We start from the raw sequence: 20,647 nt of genomic DNA on the forward strand, positions 1-20,647 counted from the left end.
TTAAATTACACTCCTTCCAAATATGTGCAGACCATAGCCACGTAGATAGTTTTCAGAGTCATGCCTCGTCGCATGTCTGGGGTATTCTTGCCGGGTTCTCTTTTTTGAAGGAGGATCGTCAAAATTTCATTTTCAGCGCCGGGCAATGAAACAAACGTCCAATATCCTCGTTGCCGGAATTTCAAAAGAGACCGAAATTCACGCTGGGCTTGTGACGTCATCAAAGAGCTAGCATTTCCCTTTTCTTCAAATTAAAGGGAGTTTTGTACAAACCCAAAATATACGAAACTAAGAATCATAAAGGATACGATATACAGAAAATCAAATATAAAAAATAGTAAATGTATAAACAGGGGGGGGGGGGGGTGATGCACTATTATTGGTACAAAAAAATTCCAACATTCTCCCCCAACAGGAAATGGCAGTCAACCTACAGTTGGATGACACCTGTAAATATTATAATAGACATTTTTTGTTTATATATATACATATACCAGACAATGTATGGTCAGAAGAACTCCAGGAAACACATATCAGAACAAAAAAGCAGAAAAATTCAAATAAGATTATTCTATAAAAATTCACATGAAAACCTTCATGTTTTAGGTTTGAACAGAGGAGTACCTAACCAGATTCATAAATTTAAAATTAATGATCAGATTCAAGGTCGCAACAGAAGTTTGAACGGAGAATATTCCGCCAGATAATTAACTACTTATATATAAAAGAGTATGTAGTGAAGCCAAGACTACTATTTCTCCATTACATGTCTCTTTCTCTCTACTCTTCCTTTTTCCCCTTCCTTCCTCCTTTCTTCAAAAAATGTGACCAGAGGTTGTAACCAATCAGGACGGAGAACAGTTCTGGTGAGAAAGACAAAAAGAGAGATACAAAAAGTGTTGGGAGCAAAAAAAGACGGAGACACGAGTGGTTCCAGAGTCAGGGGACATAAATGAAAATCACAAACTTTCTATAACCCGATACCACTTGTACGCTGAAATGAATATAAAACCGTTTCGTTTGGAAGTTCCTTTGTTATTATTCCCAGGTCGGTTTCTACTCCCGTCTTATTAATTTCAACGACTCCCCAAAAGAGGGACGCGCCGAAATGGTGACCTACCCAACAAGAATTACATTATTGTAACCGCCATAAGTATAAAGGTTTGAGAAGCTCACTTACCATCCAACCTCCTCATCCTTATATTATCTCTGGTGAACACCGAAATATCTCAGCTCACTCGTAACCACAAGAGCCCAGTGAGATCAACAGCGTTGCTACAAGAGGGACGAATCCAATCAACCCTATGCTTTGATAAGTTCTTCAATTGAAATAAAACTGAAACCCAAATTCTGCACACATTATGCAAGGCAATTACAGTTTTAACGTTTGTACACATATATATACATATAGCCCAGCAAACAAAGTTGGGTATAGGTGTCAGAAACACCCAGGTAGCTGGAGAAGTAATACTTATGGAAGACCTCTATCAAGGAGAGATCCAATCCTCTTGTGTTCAGCATTGAAACAAACATTTTCGTGGTTAAATCTTAAATTCTGAAAAAACAACATATAGAGACATATATTCGATTTAAGAATTTATTGTTTGACAAAAAGAATATATAGAAGGGGTTATTTCAATTTCCTTAATCCATGGATTTTCAACAATGGCTCATATCATCAGAGGAAATGAAATGCGGTTAGCAAAATGTTCAGCTGCGAATGGATGCTAATTTTGCTTTCCAGCACAATTATTACTTCAAGTAATATCTATCAGGTTTTTTCATTTGAATTCTATTAGTGTCTTATCTCACTTATATATATATATATATATATATATATATATATATATATATATATATATATATATATATATATATACGAGCAAACAGTTAATAAAACATGTTAAGAAACACTTTGAAATGAGTTTGTAGAGGACTAGGATATAATACCCTAGCTCGCCATAAGAAAATAATGAAATGAATGGAATTGAAGGAAACAAAGACTCAATTGATGGATAAGATAAATGTTGTTTATTTGCTGTTGAAAGAATGAACGTTTTAGTTATAATATGTGTTCATGTCTGCGGGTGTATAACCAATGTTCGTTGTGGGACTGGTGGTGTAGCAAGAAAAGTAATTGTGCGTTCATCTCAAGTTCAGGTCACTATCGTTTGTTCGCACGTGGGAAGAGAAATGAGTGTTGTAGTGGAAATGAGAATGATAGTCCAGCGTGTAGACAAAGAAGAGGATATGAGAGTTGACATCAGTTAGCAGTCAGCTACGCGAAGGTGTTCCCAGGGAACAGTAGTAGATAGAGAGAGAAAGAGTGAGACTGTGTAAATACGGTCTGTTAGCTCGTTGTCCCACATAGTAGTAAAGTGGTATGAGGTACGCGTGTGCGCGCACCGAAATGGCGGCGGCTAGCACGCCGACCAGCCACCTAGGAGGCTAGTCTCAAAAAAGGAAGAAGCTGGTTATTGCTCTTTGTTTTATACTCGTTTCCGGAGTGTCTTTTGCGCATGTGTATATTTCCTTTGAAAGTGGAAGTTACGTCGTCCATGTGTGCGTTCGTGTGCGCGTGTGTGAGTACATGTGTATACGTGATTGTGAGTGTATGTACGCAAACGTGAATATATGTACGTGTGTGGACGGAGGCGCGTATGTTTGTGTGCGCGTATGTATATGACATAGCTTGAAATATGAATGTGTGTTTTTGTGCGAGTCTAGAAAAGGCTTGCACAAGTTAAAAACATATTTAATCTGAAAAGGAAACACTAGATAGTCCTTAATCCACAGAGTTTCAAAGAAATATTTTCCTTCTCATCAGAGGGTAGGAATTAGCAAAATGTGGGATCGGATTTTGCATGCAAAAGTATTTGATGAAACAACAAGTAAGTCAAAGATCTTACTTGATAACAAAAAAAGTGAAGCAGAGGGAATATGGTGAAGAAAAAGGTACACATAATCCAGTGACGGTAAAATCCAAATATATAACTTCAAGAAAGTTAATTGAATTTCCATTTGCACAAGTAAAATCCAAGGAAATCCCGTAATTGGAAGATATATATATATATATATATATATATATATATATATATATATATATATATATATATATATATATATATATATATGTATGTGTGTGTGTGTGTGTGTGTGTGTGTGTTGGGAGAGAAACACGCGTAATGTTTTGTATATAGGAAGTTAAAATCAATGTTTTTTGGGATGAGCGGAGGAATTTATTTTTTTGTAATTTAGCGAGTTTAGAAAATATTGTGATTAAAATGGAATCATTCAGACGGGACATGTTGAAAGCCTACACCGTAAAACAAATAAAAGCTTGTACGTACTCTTTTAGAATAATTTTTCATTTACAAACGATTTATTTATTTATTTTTTGAATTCCATTTAAATTTTTTGCTATATACATTCTAAGCAGATGTATTAGTCACCCGCTTTTGTACTTGTAATAATTGTCCAGTAGAAGGTGGTTGTCATTCTAATCATAAACCGGTGCAAATACATAAATGTCAAGCGCGCTAATAAAATATGGCGTTCTACTACTGTTCATTCACGGATCGCTCTAAATAAAACGTTCCACATTGGTGCTAAGTTGTTTAATTCGGAATGTTACAGATTCAGTTATGAAGTTGAAACTCTACGTACACGAAAGGAAATACAAAGGTGAGTATATACTATTTTATTTTCAAATTCTGAGCCCTTATAGAATATAAGAGAGGTCAAAAAGCAAAGATGCAACAAATATGTTACCAAAGGCAAGAAAGTTACTTTTCTATCTACTGGAATAAGTGGGTTTGTATTACTGTACATATAGATTCGAAAAAGTTGTCAAAAAACAAATATATGACAAATAAATATTATCAAAGGCAAGATAAGTTACTTTCTTACCAAACTGGATATAATTTTCGTGTTTTTATTCAATGTTACATGTTTATTCAGCTAGAAAAGCATACAGTGTTCACCGATATATTGGAAAATTCAAAATGGCGCCCGACTCTCTCTTTAACACGGTAAGTTTGGGAAAAAGGTGTTATAAATAATAAACTAGACAAAATACTGTTAGAAATTCGCTCAACCCGTGACATAAGTTGACATATATTCGGTGTTTTTAATAGTATTTTGTCTAGTTTATTATTTATAACACCTTTTCCCAAACTTACCGTGTTAAAGAGAGTCGGGCGCCATTTTGAATTTTCCAATACATCGGTAAACACTGCAACACTGCACGTTTTTCGAATTGAATAAACATGTTACATTGAATAAAAACACGAAAATTATATCCAGTTTGGTAGAAAAGTAACTTATCTTGCCTTTGATAACATTTATTTGTTATATATTTGTTTTTTGACAACTTTTTCGAATCTGTACAGTAATACAAACCCGAATAAGTTTATGCTATATGCTGTTTTAAAGCGTTTCTTTTTCAAAAGAAACTGAGTGTCCACTCTGTTGATTTAGAATGAACAAAACAAAAAAAAACATGGATACCATAAGCATTACACAGAAGCTCTTGATAATCGTTCAAAAATCGAAACTTAAACAAAATATTGGTAGACTACATTTTCATACAAGTAATTACAGTTAAAGGTGCTAGTGCACTTACTGATCCGGATCCGCGCTATTTTTTAAATCGTATTTCCAAGTTTAATTAAAGTTTTGTTTTTTATTTAATTGTAAGGTTAAAGTAGGTACAAAACACCCTCCCCTTCCCATGTTAAGAATGGCTTTTTAAATAACGTTATTATTTCAGCATAGATCAATAAGTGCATGAGTTAAAAATAGGGTACTTATGCTCTTATATTACCGTGCTATTTTGGTATTATTATACAAACACCGTGACAGCGTTAGGGTTAGGGTTAGGATTAGGGGTAGGGTTAATTCGCTGTCACGGTGTTTGTATAGTTTTACCGCTATTTTTTTTAATTAGTATTTTCAAGATCTAGTTTTACGATAGGTGAAAGTACAGAATAGTTACAAAACACCCCACTATGTAAAGAATGGTTTTCAACATAATGACTTATTATTTCAGCACGGTAAGTGCGGAATACCCCCACTCCCCCAAAACCTTTTCTTTTCTCCTGCTTTATTTGTTTTTCTTTTAATTATCTTAACTAAAAATACTTCAATAAATTAGCATCTTTTTATTCTTCAATTCTGATTCCATTAATGCTTTAAAAATTTCGGGTTTGTGTTACAAAACACATTGGTACAAAAAAGTGCCCCCCCCCCAAAAAAAAAAACCCGGTAATGTCGCTAAATAGGGTTTGCGGATGATATGAGAAAAGCAAGGCATTCATTATGCTACTTATATTAAACATTAATAGATGAGGAATCTTTCCGAGTAAAAAATTTATTTATTTTACCTATATAAACTAGTGAAATGCACGATTAAATTATGTAAACATTTTAATCGTGTAAGAATCAAGATGGATGTCATCAGCAATTTCGTAAGTATGAAGCAGCCTTGACTTTGCAATCAAAAACCCAGATCGAGTGAAACGAAACAAAGTGCAAAAAAAAAAAAAAAAAAAAAAAAAAATGCTAAGATAATTTATCAACTTGTAAACAATTTTGATTTTAAGTCAATCTGGCGGAGTTGTTGTACTTGTACAACCATCATCATCCATGCGTAATTTCTATACTGAGTTTTTTTTTTTTTTTTTTTTTTTTTTTTTTTTTTTTTTTTTGACATTTTTTTTCACTGGATTATTATTAATGATGGACACTAATTAACCAGATTATGAAAAAAAAAAAAAAATTAAAAAAAACCCCAAAACATTTCGACATTTGAAAGGGGTGCTCACTTTTTAGTTAGAACGTTCTGGTAAATCAGTCACCCATTTTTTTTTTTCCTAAACAGCATGTTAGTGAAATTTACACTACTTAAAAAATTAAAAACAAAAGGGGTTGTATTACTGTACACATAGATTCGAAAAAATTGCCCCCCCCCAAAAAAAAACAAAAACAAATATATAACAAATAAATGTTATCAAAGGCAAGATAAGTTACTTTTCTACCTAACTGGATATGTTTTTACTTAATGTGACGTGTTTATTCAGCTCGAAAACCATACAGTGTTTACCGATGTATTGGAAAATTTAAAATGGCGCCCGAACTCTCTCTTTGACACGGTAAGTTTGGGAAAAAGACTGAGGTACTCATGCAGAGAGTGATCCGTGCTGAAATAATAACGTTAATATTTAAAAAGCCATTCTTAACATGGGGAGGGTGTTTTGTACCTATTCTGTACTTTAACCTTGCAATTGAATAAAAAATCCCATAAAACTTTAATTAAACTTGGAAAACGATTTAAAAAAAATACCGCGGATTATTAGCACCAAGACTTAAAAATAAAAAAATAAAAACTAGACTAAATACTGTTAGAAACTCGCTCAATACATGTTACCGTGACATAGACGGACATATATTCAGTGGGTTTTTAACAGTATTTTTTATATTTTTAATTCCTTTTCCCAAACTTGCCGCGTCAAAGAGTCGGGCGGCGGCGGCGCCATTTAAAATTTTCCAATACATCGGTAAACACTGTATGCTTATTCGAGCTGAATAAACATGCTACATTAAATAAAAACCCTAAGAACACCCAGTTGGGTAGTAAAGTAACTATATTGTCTTTGATGACATTTATTTGTTATGTTTTTTTTTTTTTTTTTTTTTTTTTTTTTTTTTTTTTTTTTTGACAACTTTTTCGAATCTGCGTACAAAAACTAAATTAGGTAAAAAAAAAAAAAAAAAAAAAAAAAAAACCCGAAACTTTCTTTTCATAAAAAAAAGTTTTTATTAAAATAAAGTTTCCAGTTTTTTTTTTTTTTTTTTTTTTTTTTTTTTACCTAATTTAGTTTTGGGGGTTTGTATTACTGTGCACATAGATTCGAAAAAGTTGTCAAAAAAACAAATATATAACAAATAAATGTCATCAAAGACAATATAGTTACTTTTCTACCTAACTGGGTGTTTTTAGGGTTTTTATTTAATGTAGCATGTTTATTCGGTGCCGGGAAAACTCGTCTCCGGAAAACTCGTCCCCTTTCGCTAGGTAGGAAAACTGGTCCCTTATTGAATAAATATCGATTGAAAACACATTTTATGATCGTTCTTGAAGGAGATATTGTTTTTTAAAATAAACTATAGCCCCCCCCCCTAATATTTTTAATGTTTTTTTTGTGTTTTTAATAAAAGCGTTTATTATGTTCATAAACGAGACCGCATATTTTTTTTTATATTAATATAAAAAGAATTTACTTATATACTGTTGTTTATAAAAGGGTAAAATCGATTTTTCTACCTCGCCGACTATGTTGTTTATTTAATTCATTTGGAATCGTTTATTTGGTAAAGAAAAAAAAACAAAACAAACAAAAAACATGTCGATCGAGTGTTACGGGAGAACGAGAAATAATGCCCGGTATCTTAGGGGGTCCTTGATAATCGTTAAAAAATAGAAAATTAAAGAAATTACTGAGGGAGATTTGGTTTTAAAAAGAAAATAATAAATTTTAATATTTTTTAAAATATAATTTAGAAAGAGAGAGGGGGGGATAAAACCTATATCTCCCTTCGAAAAGCAACCAACAAAAAATGAAATTAAAAAGATTCTTGATAAACCATAGCGGAGTTTTCAATAAAATTGATTAATAAATTTATTTAGTGATTACTTTCTCTCTTAATGATTGATTTTAGAATTTTGAAGTAAAAATTAAAAAAATTAAAAATGAGTTAACGAGAGATTGTTAGCACATGGCATCTCTCGCGCCAAAAAAATATTTCGCTTTTAATTTATTAGTTAATTTTTGCAAAATTTGACAGGACGACAATAACTGTTGATAATTGATAAAATCATAATTTTAAATAACGCATGAGTGCATGTTGTATGACAGAAAACAAAAACATAACAACAAAAAACTATCATAATTAAAAAACAAAACCAAAAGCGTAACGAAGAATCGAATCGCTCCCTGTTTTTTAATTTTTGGGGTTTTTTTTTTTTAATTGTTTTTATGACTCCAAAAAACATCGTTAAAATAAGAACAAAAAAAAATTTGGGTACTGGTCGCGGTAAGAGTTCCCTGCCGAACACCCTCCAAAAACAACGATGTCTCCCGTTTCTCGCGCAGCCGCAAAGGACATGTTTTAGTTGCCATAGTAACAACACTTTTTATCGACATTGTTTTACTGTTTAAAGACAGTACTACACATTTATTAATAATATCTCACTTTTAATCACTTTTATCGACTTTTTAAAACTTTTTTTTTTACTCTTTTTAAATGACAACGTTAATGTTTATGAATATTGAAATAAAACATTACTACACATTTATTAATAATATCTTTTTTTTTTTTTTTTTTACTGTTTTACTGTTTGTGTCACTTTTATCGACTTTTTCTTTTATGAAACTTATCGGCGGTTCTTGAAATTTACTTACCACAAAACTTGTCGGCGGTTCTTGAAATTTACTTACCACAAAATGATGATAGAATAATAAATTTACTTACGTTTAATCAATGTTATTTTCTTTTTTAATGTTTCAATGTTATTTTCTTTTTTAAATAGCATTTTCATTCAACGCAAAACTAAAAACACATAGTAATGATAAATGATTTATTTTATTCATTAAATGAAAAAAGTAAAAAATTAAAAAAAATTAGTTGTTTATATGCGCATGTAAAAATGTTTGTACAAGTTGGAAATTATTTTAATATTCATTTTAAGAAAATGCTATTAAAAACGAAAAAGTCGATAAAAGTGAGACATAAACAGTAAAACGTAGTCATTTAAAAAAGAAAATGCTATTAAAAAAAAAAAGAAAAAGTCGATAAAAGTGAATGAATGGTGCGAAAATGACATTGATTAAACGTAAGTAAATTTATTATTCCATCACCATTTTGTGGTACTAGTGCACTTATTGATCCGTGCTGAAATAACGTTATTATTTAAAAAGCTATTCTTAACACGGGGAGGGTGTTTTGTACCTATTCTCTACTTTAACCTTACAATTGAATAAAAAAACATTAAACTTTAAGCTTAGAAATACGATTTAAAATATAGCGCGGATCATAAGTGCACTAGCACCCATTTTCTTATTAATAAATGTTTAGTAATTATTTTTCTTTTAATATTCATAAACAGTAAAAACGTCGTCATTTAAAAAGAAAATGCTATTTAAAAAAGAAAATAACATTGATTAAACGTAAGTAAATTTATTATTCTATCATCATTTTGTGGTAAGTAAATTTCAAGAACCGCCGATAAGTTTCATAAAAGAAAAAGTCGATAAAAGTGACACAAACAGTAAAACAGTAAAAAAAAAAAAAAAAAAGATATTATTAATAAATGTGTAGTAATGTTTTATTTCAATATTCATAAACATAATGTTTTATTTCAATATTCATAAACATAATGTTTTATTTCAATATTCATAAACATTAACGTTGTCATTTAAAAAGAGTAAAAAAAAAAGTTTTAAAAAGTCGATAAAAGTGATTAAAAGTGAGATATTATTAATAAATGTGTAGTAAGTACTGTCTTTAAACAGTAAAACAATGTCGATAAAAAGTGTTGTTACTATGGCAACTAAAACATGTCCTTTGCGGCTGCGCGAGAAACGGGAGACATCGTTGTTTTTGGAGGGTGTTCGGCAGGGAACTCTTACCGCGACCAGTACCAAAAATTTGTAATTAACTTTGTATGAACATAATAAACGCTTTAAAATAAGTTAAATCACTAAGAACTTAGCCAGTTAGGTAGAAAACGGACACTTAGAAAATCGATTTTATTTTAAAAAAAAAAAAAAAAAAAAAACATTAAACAAGTAAAAATATTTTTTAAAAAATATTATGGGGGGGGGGGCTATAGTTTATTTTAAAATCAATATCTCCTTCAAGAACGATCATAAAATGTGTTTTCAATCGATATTTATTCAATAAGGGACGAGTTTTCCCGGGGACGAGTTTTCCCCGGGACGAGTTTTCCTAAATTCGTTTATTCAGCTCGAAAATCATACAATGGCGCCCGACTCTTTGACACGGTAAGTTTGGGAAAAATAATTAAAAATATAAAAAATACTGTTAAAAACCCACTGAATATATGTCCGTCTATGTCACGGTAACATGTATTGAGCGAGTTTCTAACAGTATTTAGTCTAGTTTTTATTTTATTTTTAAGTCTTGGTGCTAATAATCCGCGCTATTTTTTAAATCGTTTTCCAAGTTTAATTAAAGTTTTTTTTTTTTTTTTTTTTTTTTTTTTTTTTTTTCTTCAATTGCAAGGTTAAAATACAGAGAATAGGTACAAAACACCCTCCCCTCCCCATGTTAAGAATGGCTTTTTAAATATTAACGTTATTTCAGCACGGATCACTCTCTGCATGAGTACCTTAGTCTTTTTCCCAAACTTACCGTATCAAAGAGAGAACAAATAAATGTTACCAAAGGCAAGATAAGTTACTTTCCTACCAAACTGGATATAATTTTCGTGTTTTTATTCAATGTTACATGTTTATGCAGCTAGAAAAACATACAGTGTTCACCGATATATTGGAAAATTCAAAATGGCGCCCGACTCTCTCTTTAACACGGTAAGTTTGGGAAAAAGGTGTTATAATTAATAAAGTAGACAAAATACTGTTAGAAATTCGCCCAATATATGTTACCGTGACATAAGTTGACATATATTCGGTGTTTTTTCAATAGTATTTTGTCTACTTTATTATTTATAACACCTTTTCCCAAACTTACCGTATTAAAGAGAGAGTCGGGCGCCATTTTGAATTTTCCAATACATCGGTAAACACTGCACGTTTTTCGAATTGAATAAACATGTTACATTGAATAAAAACACAAAAAATATATCCAGTTTGGTAGAAAAGTAACTTATCTTGCCTTTGATAACATTTGTTATATATTTGTTTTTTGACAACTTTTTCGAATCCGTGTAATACAAGCCCAAACAACTTGTATTTTTACTCGTGTAGAATAAATGCAAAAAAAAACCACATGAAAATTAAATTAATTTAAACAACTTTTAAACAATGTTTGATCATTAAGCTGTAGTTGATAAATTTATATTTTAAATTAATCGTTTTAAGCAAAAACAATATTACGTACTTACTTGTCATGTCGAAAACAGTAATATATCCAAAAATTATGAAAATTCATAGTCGAACAACTATTGTTTTTAGTAAAAAAAAAAAAAAAAAAAAAAAAAAATGCAATCATTAACAAATATTGCAACCATGACACCTGTAATCTAGAATATTCATTTCGGAATTATGCCCCCTGTGTGTAGCCTCCTACTGCTTACTCTATAAGGTCTAAGAAAATTGTAATTTTACCCAATTTTCTGTAAAAATTACTTTTAACTAGAAATAAATTTCCACTCAATAATTTTTCGTAATTTTTTGGTATGTTACTATTTTCAGTATGACAACTAAGTTCGTAATATTATTATTATTTTTTTTTTTTAAACAACATATAAAAAAATTAGAATTGTTGACTGTGTCTTAACAAGCACCTAATTTTTATATAATTTAGAATAACAAATAATTTCAACAACTTTTAAAAAATTTAAAATGACAAATAATTTATGTAGAATAAATGCCGGTGATGTAACAAAGGATTTTGCCGAATTTATTTGTGCCCACTTGTGACACTGACTCTAAGAAGTCCCATACTGACGGCGCAGTTTACGTTTTACTTGCATCCAAGTGTTTAAATTGTCATGCTTTTTTTTTTTTTTAGTCGATCTTGGTTTTTGATTGCAAGGTCAAGGCTGCTTCACGTACTCCTTGGGCGTTGAGTTCCATGGCGACCAGCAGAAAAATTTAATCGTCGCTCCCTTAGACCCCCCCTCCCTGACGCATGCGCACGTAACATTTTTTATTTACTGACGTTGCCATAGTAACTAAACGATTATTTGTCACTTTTACAAACATTTATTTATTTTGAAAAAAAGTTTTACTCTTTATGAAAAAGTTACTAAACATGTATTTCACTCTTACAAACATATGTTTTTAAGTTTCTTTTTAAATGACTACTTTTATCGACTTTTTTTTTTTAATAGTATTTGCGGATGGGTATGCTGCTGCTGACAGCAAATATCGGTTAAATTTTGCAAATGTTTTTTCACCAATTTTCCCCAAGAAAATAGTGTTTATTTCGAAATGGGGAGGTTGAGGGTGTTTATTCTGAAAGCCGTTCTTAACATTTGTAGAGGTGGACCTAATGTAAAACAAAAACAAAAAAATAACTTTTTTTTTTTTTTTTTTTTTTACAAAGGCATCACCACATTATCAAGGCCCAGATGCCACTCAAGGATAAGGGTTAAAGAGTGCACAGTAGAAGTTGGTCAATATAGTAATCATTAGTAATGAACATTTGGTAAATTTAATAACTTATATGGAACGGCTCATCAAGAACTTATTTACCTTAGACTTGAACACAACCATATTGTAGTCAGCCGGAAAGCAGGAAAACGGAAGACAATTCCACAGGCGTGCAGTTCTAAGAAAGAAGCTTTGTTCATGGAATCTACGTTTAGGTTTAGGCACAGATAAAGAGTGGGGGAAATTATTGATAGTGTTTACAGCTAGACGAGTGTTTCTTGTGAAAGTTTGGCGAGGGGGGACCATAGATTGAAGCTCAGTTGAACACTTTCCATGAAAATAACGATACATCAGAGACAAACTCGCAACATCTCTTCTGTGAGATAGAGGTTGTAAGGAGGAGAAAAGGACATCTCCTACGAGGCTACGAAGTCTATTTTGAACTCTATCAAGGCAGGACAAGTCCTTTCTAGCAGCTCCTGCCCAGATGTGGCAACAGTATTCCATCCTTGGACGTACCTGGCTCTTATATAGATAGAGAATAGCATCAGCAGTGAGATATCTACTGGATCGATAGAAAGATCCCACCATTTTTCCAGCGGCCTTGGCAACAGATTTGATATACGTGTTCCATTTAAGATCAGGAATTTACTGATAATTTCTCATTTTTACAAATATTTTTAATTTACATGCGCATATTGTTGAATGGTGCGAAAACAAAGCGTTTTTGTAATAAACTTCGGGTTTGTTTTACTACACATAGATTCGAAAAAGAGGTTAAACAAAAATATAACAAATGTTATCAAAGTCAAGATAAGTTTCTTTTCTACCTAATTGGATAAATTTTTTGTGTTTTTCTTTAATGTAAAATGTTTATTCGGTTTGAAAAAAGAGTAATGTTGAACGCTGCCGGGGAACAAGAAAAGATGACCGCGATGTCTTTGAAGACTCGATAATCAATTCAAAATAAGAAATAAAACAAAATGGTGATAGAAAGCCACCCAATAAATGTCAAGATAACATTTCTTTCTTACTTTTACAAGCAATTTATTTACTTACGTTGGTTTATTTAATGTTATTTTCGCACCATTCAAAATTTTTAAATTATAAAATTAAAATAAATTAAAAAAAAAAAAGTAACTAAACAATTTTTTAATAATTTTATTTTATTACAATATTTATTAGCAAACAAAATTGAAAAGAAAAATTTAATGTAAAAATATTTCGCACGACGTACCGTCGTACCACTCTGTTACATTAGGTCCACCTCTACAAATGTTAAGAACGGCTTTCAGAATAAACACCCTCAACCTTCCCATGTTAACAACGGATTTCGGAATAAACACCATTTTTTGGGGGGGGAGGGGGTGAAAAAATATTTGCAAAATTTAACTGATATTTGTCAGCATACCCATCCGCAAATACTATTAAAAACAAAGAAAGTCGTTATATAAAAAGAAATTTAAAAACAAATATTTGTAAAAGTGAGAAATTATTAATAAATGTTCAAGTAACTTTTTTCTTTTAATATTCATAAAGAGTAAAACTTTTTTTTCAAAATAAATAAATAAATGTTTGTAAAAGTGACAAATAATCATTTAGTTACTACGGCAACGTTAGTAAATAAAAGAAAAAAAAAATGTTACGTGCGCATGCGTCGGGGAGGGAGGACTAAGGGAGCGATGAGTAAATTTTTTTTTTTTTTGTTGGTCGCCATGGAACTCAACGTCCAAGGAATACCCTGCTTCATACTTACGAAATTGTTGATAACATCCATCTTGATTTTTACAGGATTAAAATGTTTACACATTTTAATTGTGCATTTCTCTAGTTTATATGGTTAAAATAAATTAAATTTTTACTTTGAATGACTCCTCGTAATAATGTTTAACATAAACAGTTTGAATGCATTATTTTTCTCATCTCATCTGCAAATCCTATTTAGCTGCTGAGCTGAATGTCAGTGGGCACTGGAAGGTAGGCTTCAGCGGGCTGCTGAGCTGAATGTCAGTGGGCACTGGAAGGTAGGTTTCAGCGGGCTGCTGAGCTGAATATCAGTGGGCACTGGAATGAGTGGCTGGAGGCACCAGAGTCAGACGGGCCGCTGTACAAGTGAACTGGAGTCGTTTGAAGCTGCAGAGGTCAGCTGAAGACTGCAGAAGACATTGGAAGCAGCTGGAGGAGCGAGCAGGCGTCTCAGAGTGCAGGCAGATTTGTTGAAGGTGGAAAAACTTTTGGAAGTTAGCTCTGAAAAGGGCTGTTTGTTTGTTGTGAAAAACTTTTGGAGGTAACTCTGATGAGGATTGTTTGAACAACTGCTGCTGCTGAGAGCCATTAGCTGCCAAGCTCTATTGACTTGGCGTGTGAAAGTCACGTGTGGGAAGACTCTTTGCTCCCCTGCTAAAAGCTAATTTTTGGCCAAAGTCTTTGGCATTTATGAAAAACTGTTCACTCAGCAGCAACACGCCCAATACATGAATAAATGACTAAACTTAATTTAAGCTGGTATTAATAATAGTCAATGGTGGTATTGGGTGTTAGTTATTCTTTACAATCATTTCAGTTTGGAATTCAAGTCTTTTCTTTTTTGTTTCATGGAGAACAGGTTGAATTTTTTTTTTTTTTTTTTTTTTTTTTTTTTTTTTTTTTTTTTCTATTCGAAATGAAGAGTTGTTACTATTTTTATCACATAGTAATGATGATTGTTATTAACAGGTAGCGTATATAAGATTGTTTACAAATGACCAGCATAGTAAATACACACCACGACAAGGTCCTCTCCCAGGATAAGTGATTATTATCAATTAGAAGTAAACATATGATTTGTACTTCTTTAGGAATGTAACCTTCCTTCCTAGATGTGTCCACCTGGTTGGATTTGACACTGACTCTGGTGGAGCAGCTTGCGACAGTGTAATTATTGGGTCAGGTGAGACTTCTAGATCTGTTGAGCTGGGTTCTGTCTCTGTGGAGATTTCTCAAGAAATGCCAGTTTGACTCTATCAATTGAGTTCCCTCGTTCAATGATGAGGTGTTTTTCCAAGCGTTTTAGGACTCGGTAGGGACCCTGGTATGTAGATGTTAGTTTCTTCACCAAGTCATTTTGGATGAAAATAAACTTGCAGTCCTGGAGACGTCATGGAATGTGGATAATTGTTGAAGGTTGCCTGCGTGGCATATATTTTAGCTGGGCCATTTTATGGCATAGTTCTTGAGTGAAAGTGCTTGCAGGAGTGAGGTTGGGTATGATGTCATCGAAAATATAGCTGGTGCTATTTCCGCTGGAGAACATTCTAGGTCTTTTGGGTGAGTTGCGTAAAGACACGAGTATTAAGGGTAGATGAACTACCCAGTTGTTGGTAGGATGATTTGTCGGTAGAGAAATCTTCAGTGTCTGGTGAAACCATTCCATAAGACCGTTGGCATATGGATAAGTGGTCTTGATGTGTTTGGCACCAAACAGCTGAGTGAACTGAAAGAGTATAGACTGGAACTGTGCCCCACGGTCTGTGGTAATGATACTGCGCACACCAAATATTCCAATCCACTCCTGAAGGACTGTCTTTCTGTGTTAGCAGAGGTATCTCTGAGAGGTACTGCTACTGACCACCTGGAGAAACAGTCAACTACTGTGAAGAGATACTGGTAATTCTGGCACATTGGTAGAAGTCCAACTATGTCAATGTAGATGTGACTAAAACCTGCATCAAGATTACTGAATGTTCCTGGTGGAGATTTTGTGTACCAGTGTATCTTGCATTTCTGATACTCAAGGCATGTTGATACCCAATTCTGGATGTCTGAATTCATGTTTGGCCAAACAAAACGATCAGTGAAGAGTCTGACCATTGCACGCTTGCTAGGATGTGACAATCTGTACAGGTGGTTGAAAATCTGTCTTCTGAGTGTCAGTGGTATGTAGGGTTTGGTCGATCTAGTTTTGTATTGCAGTACAATGTTCTATTGCTGAAAGGCAATTCCTTCAAATGCAGGGATGCGTAAACTAATCCTTAGGGATAGTTGCATCGGATTTCTGGGCTGCAACTATTAAATCTTGACTGAGTGGGCTGTCTTTTACTGTGTTGACATCAGATCTAGACAGGGCATCTGTGACAGCATTTTCTTTTCCTTCCACATACTAGATATCAAATGTGAACTCTGAGATGAACTCTAGATGGAAGATCAGATAATAAACGTGAATTTATAAGATAAAAAAATCCAACCTTGATCGCCTTTGGGGCCCGTCTCGCAGTTGATAGATGTTGAATGTCTATGGTTCCATATGAACATTGTCTGAAGATAGCGGTTTCAATCCTACCCAAAGCCGGCTAGAGGCTTACTTGGCCAAAACGTGGTGAGACTACAACAACTACGGATAGCAGTGATTGCTGAGAATGCAGTTAGGAGATTCAAAGTTTCTATCCGTCGCGGTTACCACCTGACGAAGGCCAGAGGAATAGTTGGCTGAAACGTCATGAAAACAAGAACTAATAAAAGATGAGAATAATAGTCCTCAATAAAATAAATTAATATAGCATTTTCTTTTTATTATGATTCCTTTGCAGCATTACAAGTTGATTTTTTTTCGTTTTAGATAATTATTTTATCAACTTGCATGAAAAGAGCTATGTAAAAGATGCTTAAAACTGTTTGAATTACGCAAATACCATCAGTAGTTCAAAAGTTATGAGAATTTTAAATGTCAAAATTTAGGCTTTTCCGTAGACATTTTCTTTAGAACAAGTGGGCTAAATTACGTACCTCCGAATTTCAAGAAATTCGGTAATTTAGCCACCATTTATTTATTCTCCAAGCTATTCTCATGAAATTTGGCACTCTGATGTAAAATTGTGTGCTCTTTCTGATTATGCAGTCAAATCTGATGTACCTCTTGACCATAAGCCATGAATTATAAATTCAGATGTACAAATTTCAATTTTTTTTTTAAACTGGCGCATGTTTACAATGGGTGTCTATTCATGAACAAAACTAAGTATTATAGTAGTATTTAAATATAGCTTTATTGAGAATAGGCATTTTCCTGCCTCCTCACCAAAGGAGAGCTTAATCTTGGGTGTAGCCATTGAATGCCTAAAGAGCATTCATGGCCGGTATTTACTACTTCCCTCAAAGAAAAACAAATTGAGTAGATATGAATTAATCTCAGAAATAAATCAAAGAAAATTTTTCATATAGATTTTGGATTTCTGTAAAAGATGGAAATTCCCATAGTTGACCAGAACTTATGCATTTTGGGACCAGTCCAATTTTCAATTTTGTAAATCCTCTCTATCTGGCCCAAAATATACACCTATTTTCTGAGATGCAACCATAAATCGTACTCTACATGAATCCTTGATGTAACTTTCACAGTACCAGGATATCAGGAATCCTGATAAGCAACAACTATATATTCACCAGTTGATGGTAATTTTTGTCATTTCTATTCTGTTGTTTTACTGAACATTCAACTATGTAAACAAAGAAATAAAACAGTAATTTTCTACCTTGTTTCCACCTTAACATTTAAAATGATTACTTTTCTATGTTTTAGGGTATGTTGGAAACGAATGTTGTATAGGGGATTTCATATTGGGGAGACGGCGCTGATGAGGGGATGGAAGAGAGAATTGACATAACATTTTACAGTCTGTGGTTTCTTATAACATATATCGTAGGAGAGAGTGATAAGTTCTTTTAAAACAGGAGGGGACAGTCATTACTTATGATGGAGAGAGTCATTACTTAGGATGGGGTTTATACAAAGTTCATTAATATTGATTACACATTACCTTTGATTTGCAGAATGACGACACGAAGACGGCAGTTACAAAAATATGAGATGTTCTTTTATTCCATTTGTCTGGTCAAAATGATGATATCATTCGACCGATCAAAATGATGATGACCTCCAGGAGTTTCTACATGTTTAAAACTTTCTCCCTCGCTTCCAAAAGGACTCTCCTCTGACCATCTCAGCTCTGTCTTCTATTTTCGTCTCCAACTCTGTCTGTCTGTCCAATCTAACTAAAACTAGCAAACTATATTGAGAATTCATTTTCTGCTATGACGTTATGTATGGCTTCAAAAGTGCCACATACACGTGGAAACTCGCGTGGCCTAAACATGCGTGGTTCACACATGTCCAAACCATTTCTGCAGACAAAGAATTCTTACTAACCTATTTTTCGACCTAACTTACTTTTCAATATTTTTTAATTTGCTATTGTTCGTTCTTCTCGATGACCTTATTTTAATACAGTTTTCATAAAAAGAATTGAACAATTAAAATTCCTTTTACAACAATATATCTAACTATTTTATGTGAAACTGAGCAATGCGAATTCCTTTCTGAATCTATTTCCCAACCTTGCTTACAAGGTTCGAATCTTGGTCTATTTTAATCTCATTTTTACTTATCTAATGTTTTTCTTAATTACAAGAAAATGACATTTACATTTTCTGCAAATAAGTAGTTTTCCAGATATTAAGCAATGTCATTTCTTATGTTATCGCTGGTGACCATCTTGGTATGTGCAAGCGCAACCTCGAGAAACTATGTGCAAACGCACATACCAAGATGGCCACCAGCAATAGTATAAGAAATGACATTGCTTAATATCCCGAAAACTACTTATTTGTGGAAAATTTAAATGCGATATTCATTTTCAGCATACCGGAAAATCTTAAATGGTAGTCATTTTAAAGAAAAATATTAAGGTGGAAACAAGGTAAAAATTTTAAAGAAAAATATTAAGGTGGAAACAAGGTAAAAATTTTAAAGAAAAATATTAAGGTGGAAACAAGGTAAAAATTTACAAAATGCATCACAATGAAATTCTTTATCGAACTTAAATTGACAAACACAGAATAAAAAAATGAAACTGATTTTTCTGCTTTCGTTTTGAAAGCAGAAAAAAAGATTTTATTATTCTTTAGTCAGCTAAATGCATAACAAGCCGTTTTTCTGAAGCGGATTTGAATTTCTATAAAAGATGACATTTCAAAGTAATTTCCACTCAATTAATAATTATCAAATATTTACATATTATACATGAAAATAATTCTGAAACTATTATCTATATGAAAATGGATGATATATACTGATTTATCTTATCAATTTTGAAATATTCTTTGTTAACTTTGCTCGATTGTAACTTCGTTTCTTGTGGTTGTAAAAATAAAAATCAAAGTCCAGTAGAGATGGACTTCTATGCTTAAATAGCCTGTAAAATTTCAGCCATATCCAATCAAATTTGACCCCACGCATGTGTATCCAAACATAATGTATGAAATGTAAACATTGAAAAAACAGTTTCCCTTTTTGCTGTCATCATTTTTTACCGTTTTTCATTTTTTAACTTTTCAATGTTTTGAACGCCTAAAAGAAAAATAAATTAACATCTTTCCAGGAATGTAATTCTTTTGTAAAATTGACCCACAAATAAAAAAAGATATTACTTGTTGAAGCACATTAGGTATGTAATATTACCAATGTTCACGAAAATACAGCATATGCTTGTAATGCTATATACTATTGATTATTTACTATGTCATAGGTCAGAATCTAGGCTGTTTTTTTTTTACTTGGCATCGTCCTGGACTTTTTGTTACTTCAGTTTATTCTGGTATATGTCCGGTTCCCATTATTCAGCACTCCTTCCTTTGCCATAAAAAAATTTGTACATTTTTACTCCATGTCTCTCCTCCACAACACCCACATCGGCCTTGGTACAAAACAAAAGCAAAATATCAGTCTTTATCCTCATAATGGAACAAAATGCATTTCATCTCTTTTAGTTCCATGAACACATTTTTTTTCTTAACTTGTCATACACCAGTAGACACCCATATGCATGACCTTCGAATCATTAGTGGTAACTGTCTCAATTTTCCAAATTGATATCAGGTAAATGACACTCGACAATCCCAGGCGTTCTACTCCAGTTTAATTCTATAATTTGATACTTTATTCACCATTTCAACATACTATGTTTGAAACGGGAAGCCACTACTATTCTGTGCCTGCCATATAGGAAAAGGATACATGTATTTTTTTAATGTTAGGATAGGGGTCGTATATATTTTTTTAATGTTAGGATAGGGGTTGTATAAACTTGACTAGAGGACTAGTTATCATTTCTAGTAGGCCCTGACTGCTTTGTGAAGTGTACTTCTGACCCAATCTATGGATTTCTTTCTCTTGTTCTTTGTTAATTTTCTGGGCCTCAGTGCTATTCTTCTTTATATCTGTGTCGAGCCTACTTTTACCTATAGGATCTGAAGGT

The 20,647-nt window shown here is 32.6% G+C and overlaps 1 protein-coding gene across 3 annotated transcripts in view; it reads left to right on the plus strand.

The window, feature by feature from the left end:
• Window positions 1-3,422: 3,422 nt before the first annotated feature.
• Window positions 3,423-20,647, plus strand: part of LOC145300993 (GATOR complex protein Iml1-like) — a 204,016-nt gene continuing 186,791 nt past the window's right edge. For 2 of the 3 annotated variants that reach the window (XM_080144538.1, XM_080144559.1), the window contains exon 1: window positions 3,423-3,684. In XM_080144538.1, the coding sequence (XP_080000664.1) occupies window positions 3,645-3,684 (40 nt within the window). In that variant the 5' untranslated portion in view covers window positions 3,423-3,644. Of the gene's footprint in view, window positions 3,685-8,776; window positions 8,894-20,647 lie in introns of those variants that run through there. The other variant, XM_080144549.1, reaches the window with a different exon arrangement.

Source organism: Euprymna scolopes, chromosome 1 (genome assembly GCF_053919585.1).
Source record: "Euprymna scolopes isolate OS-2025 chromosome 1, ASM5391958v1, whole genome shotgun sequence".
Lineage (NCBI taxonomy): Eukaryota > Metazoa > Mollusca > Cephalopoda > Sepiida > Sepiolidae > Euprymna > Euprymna scolopes.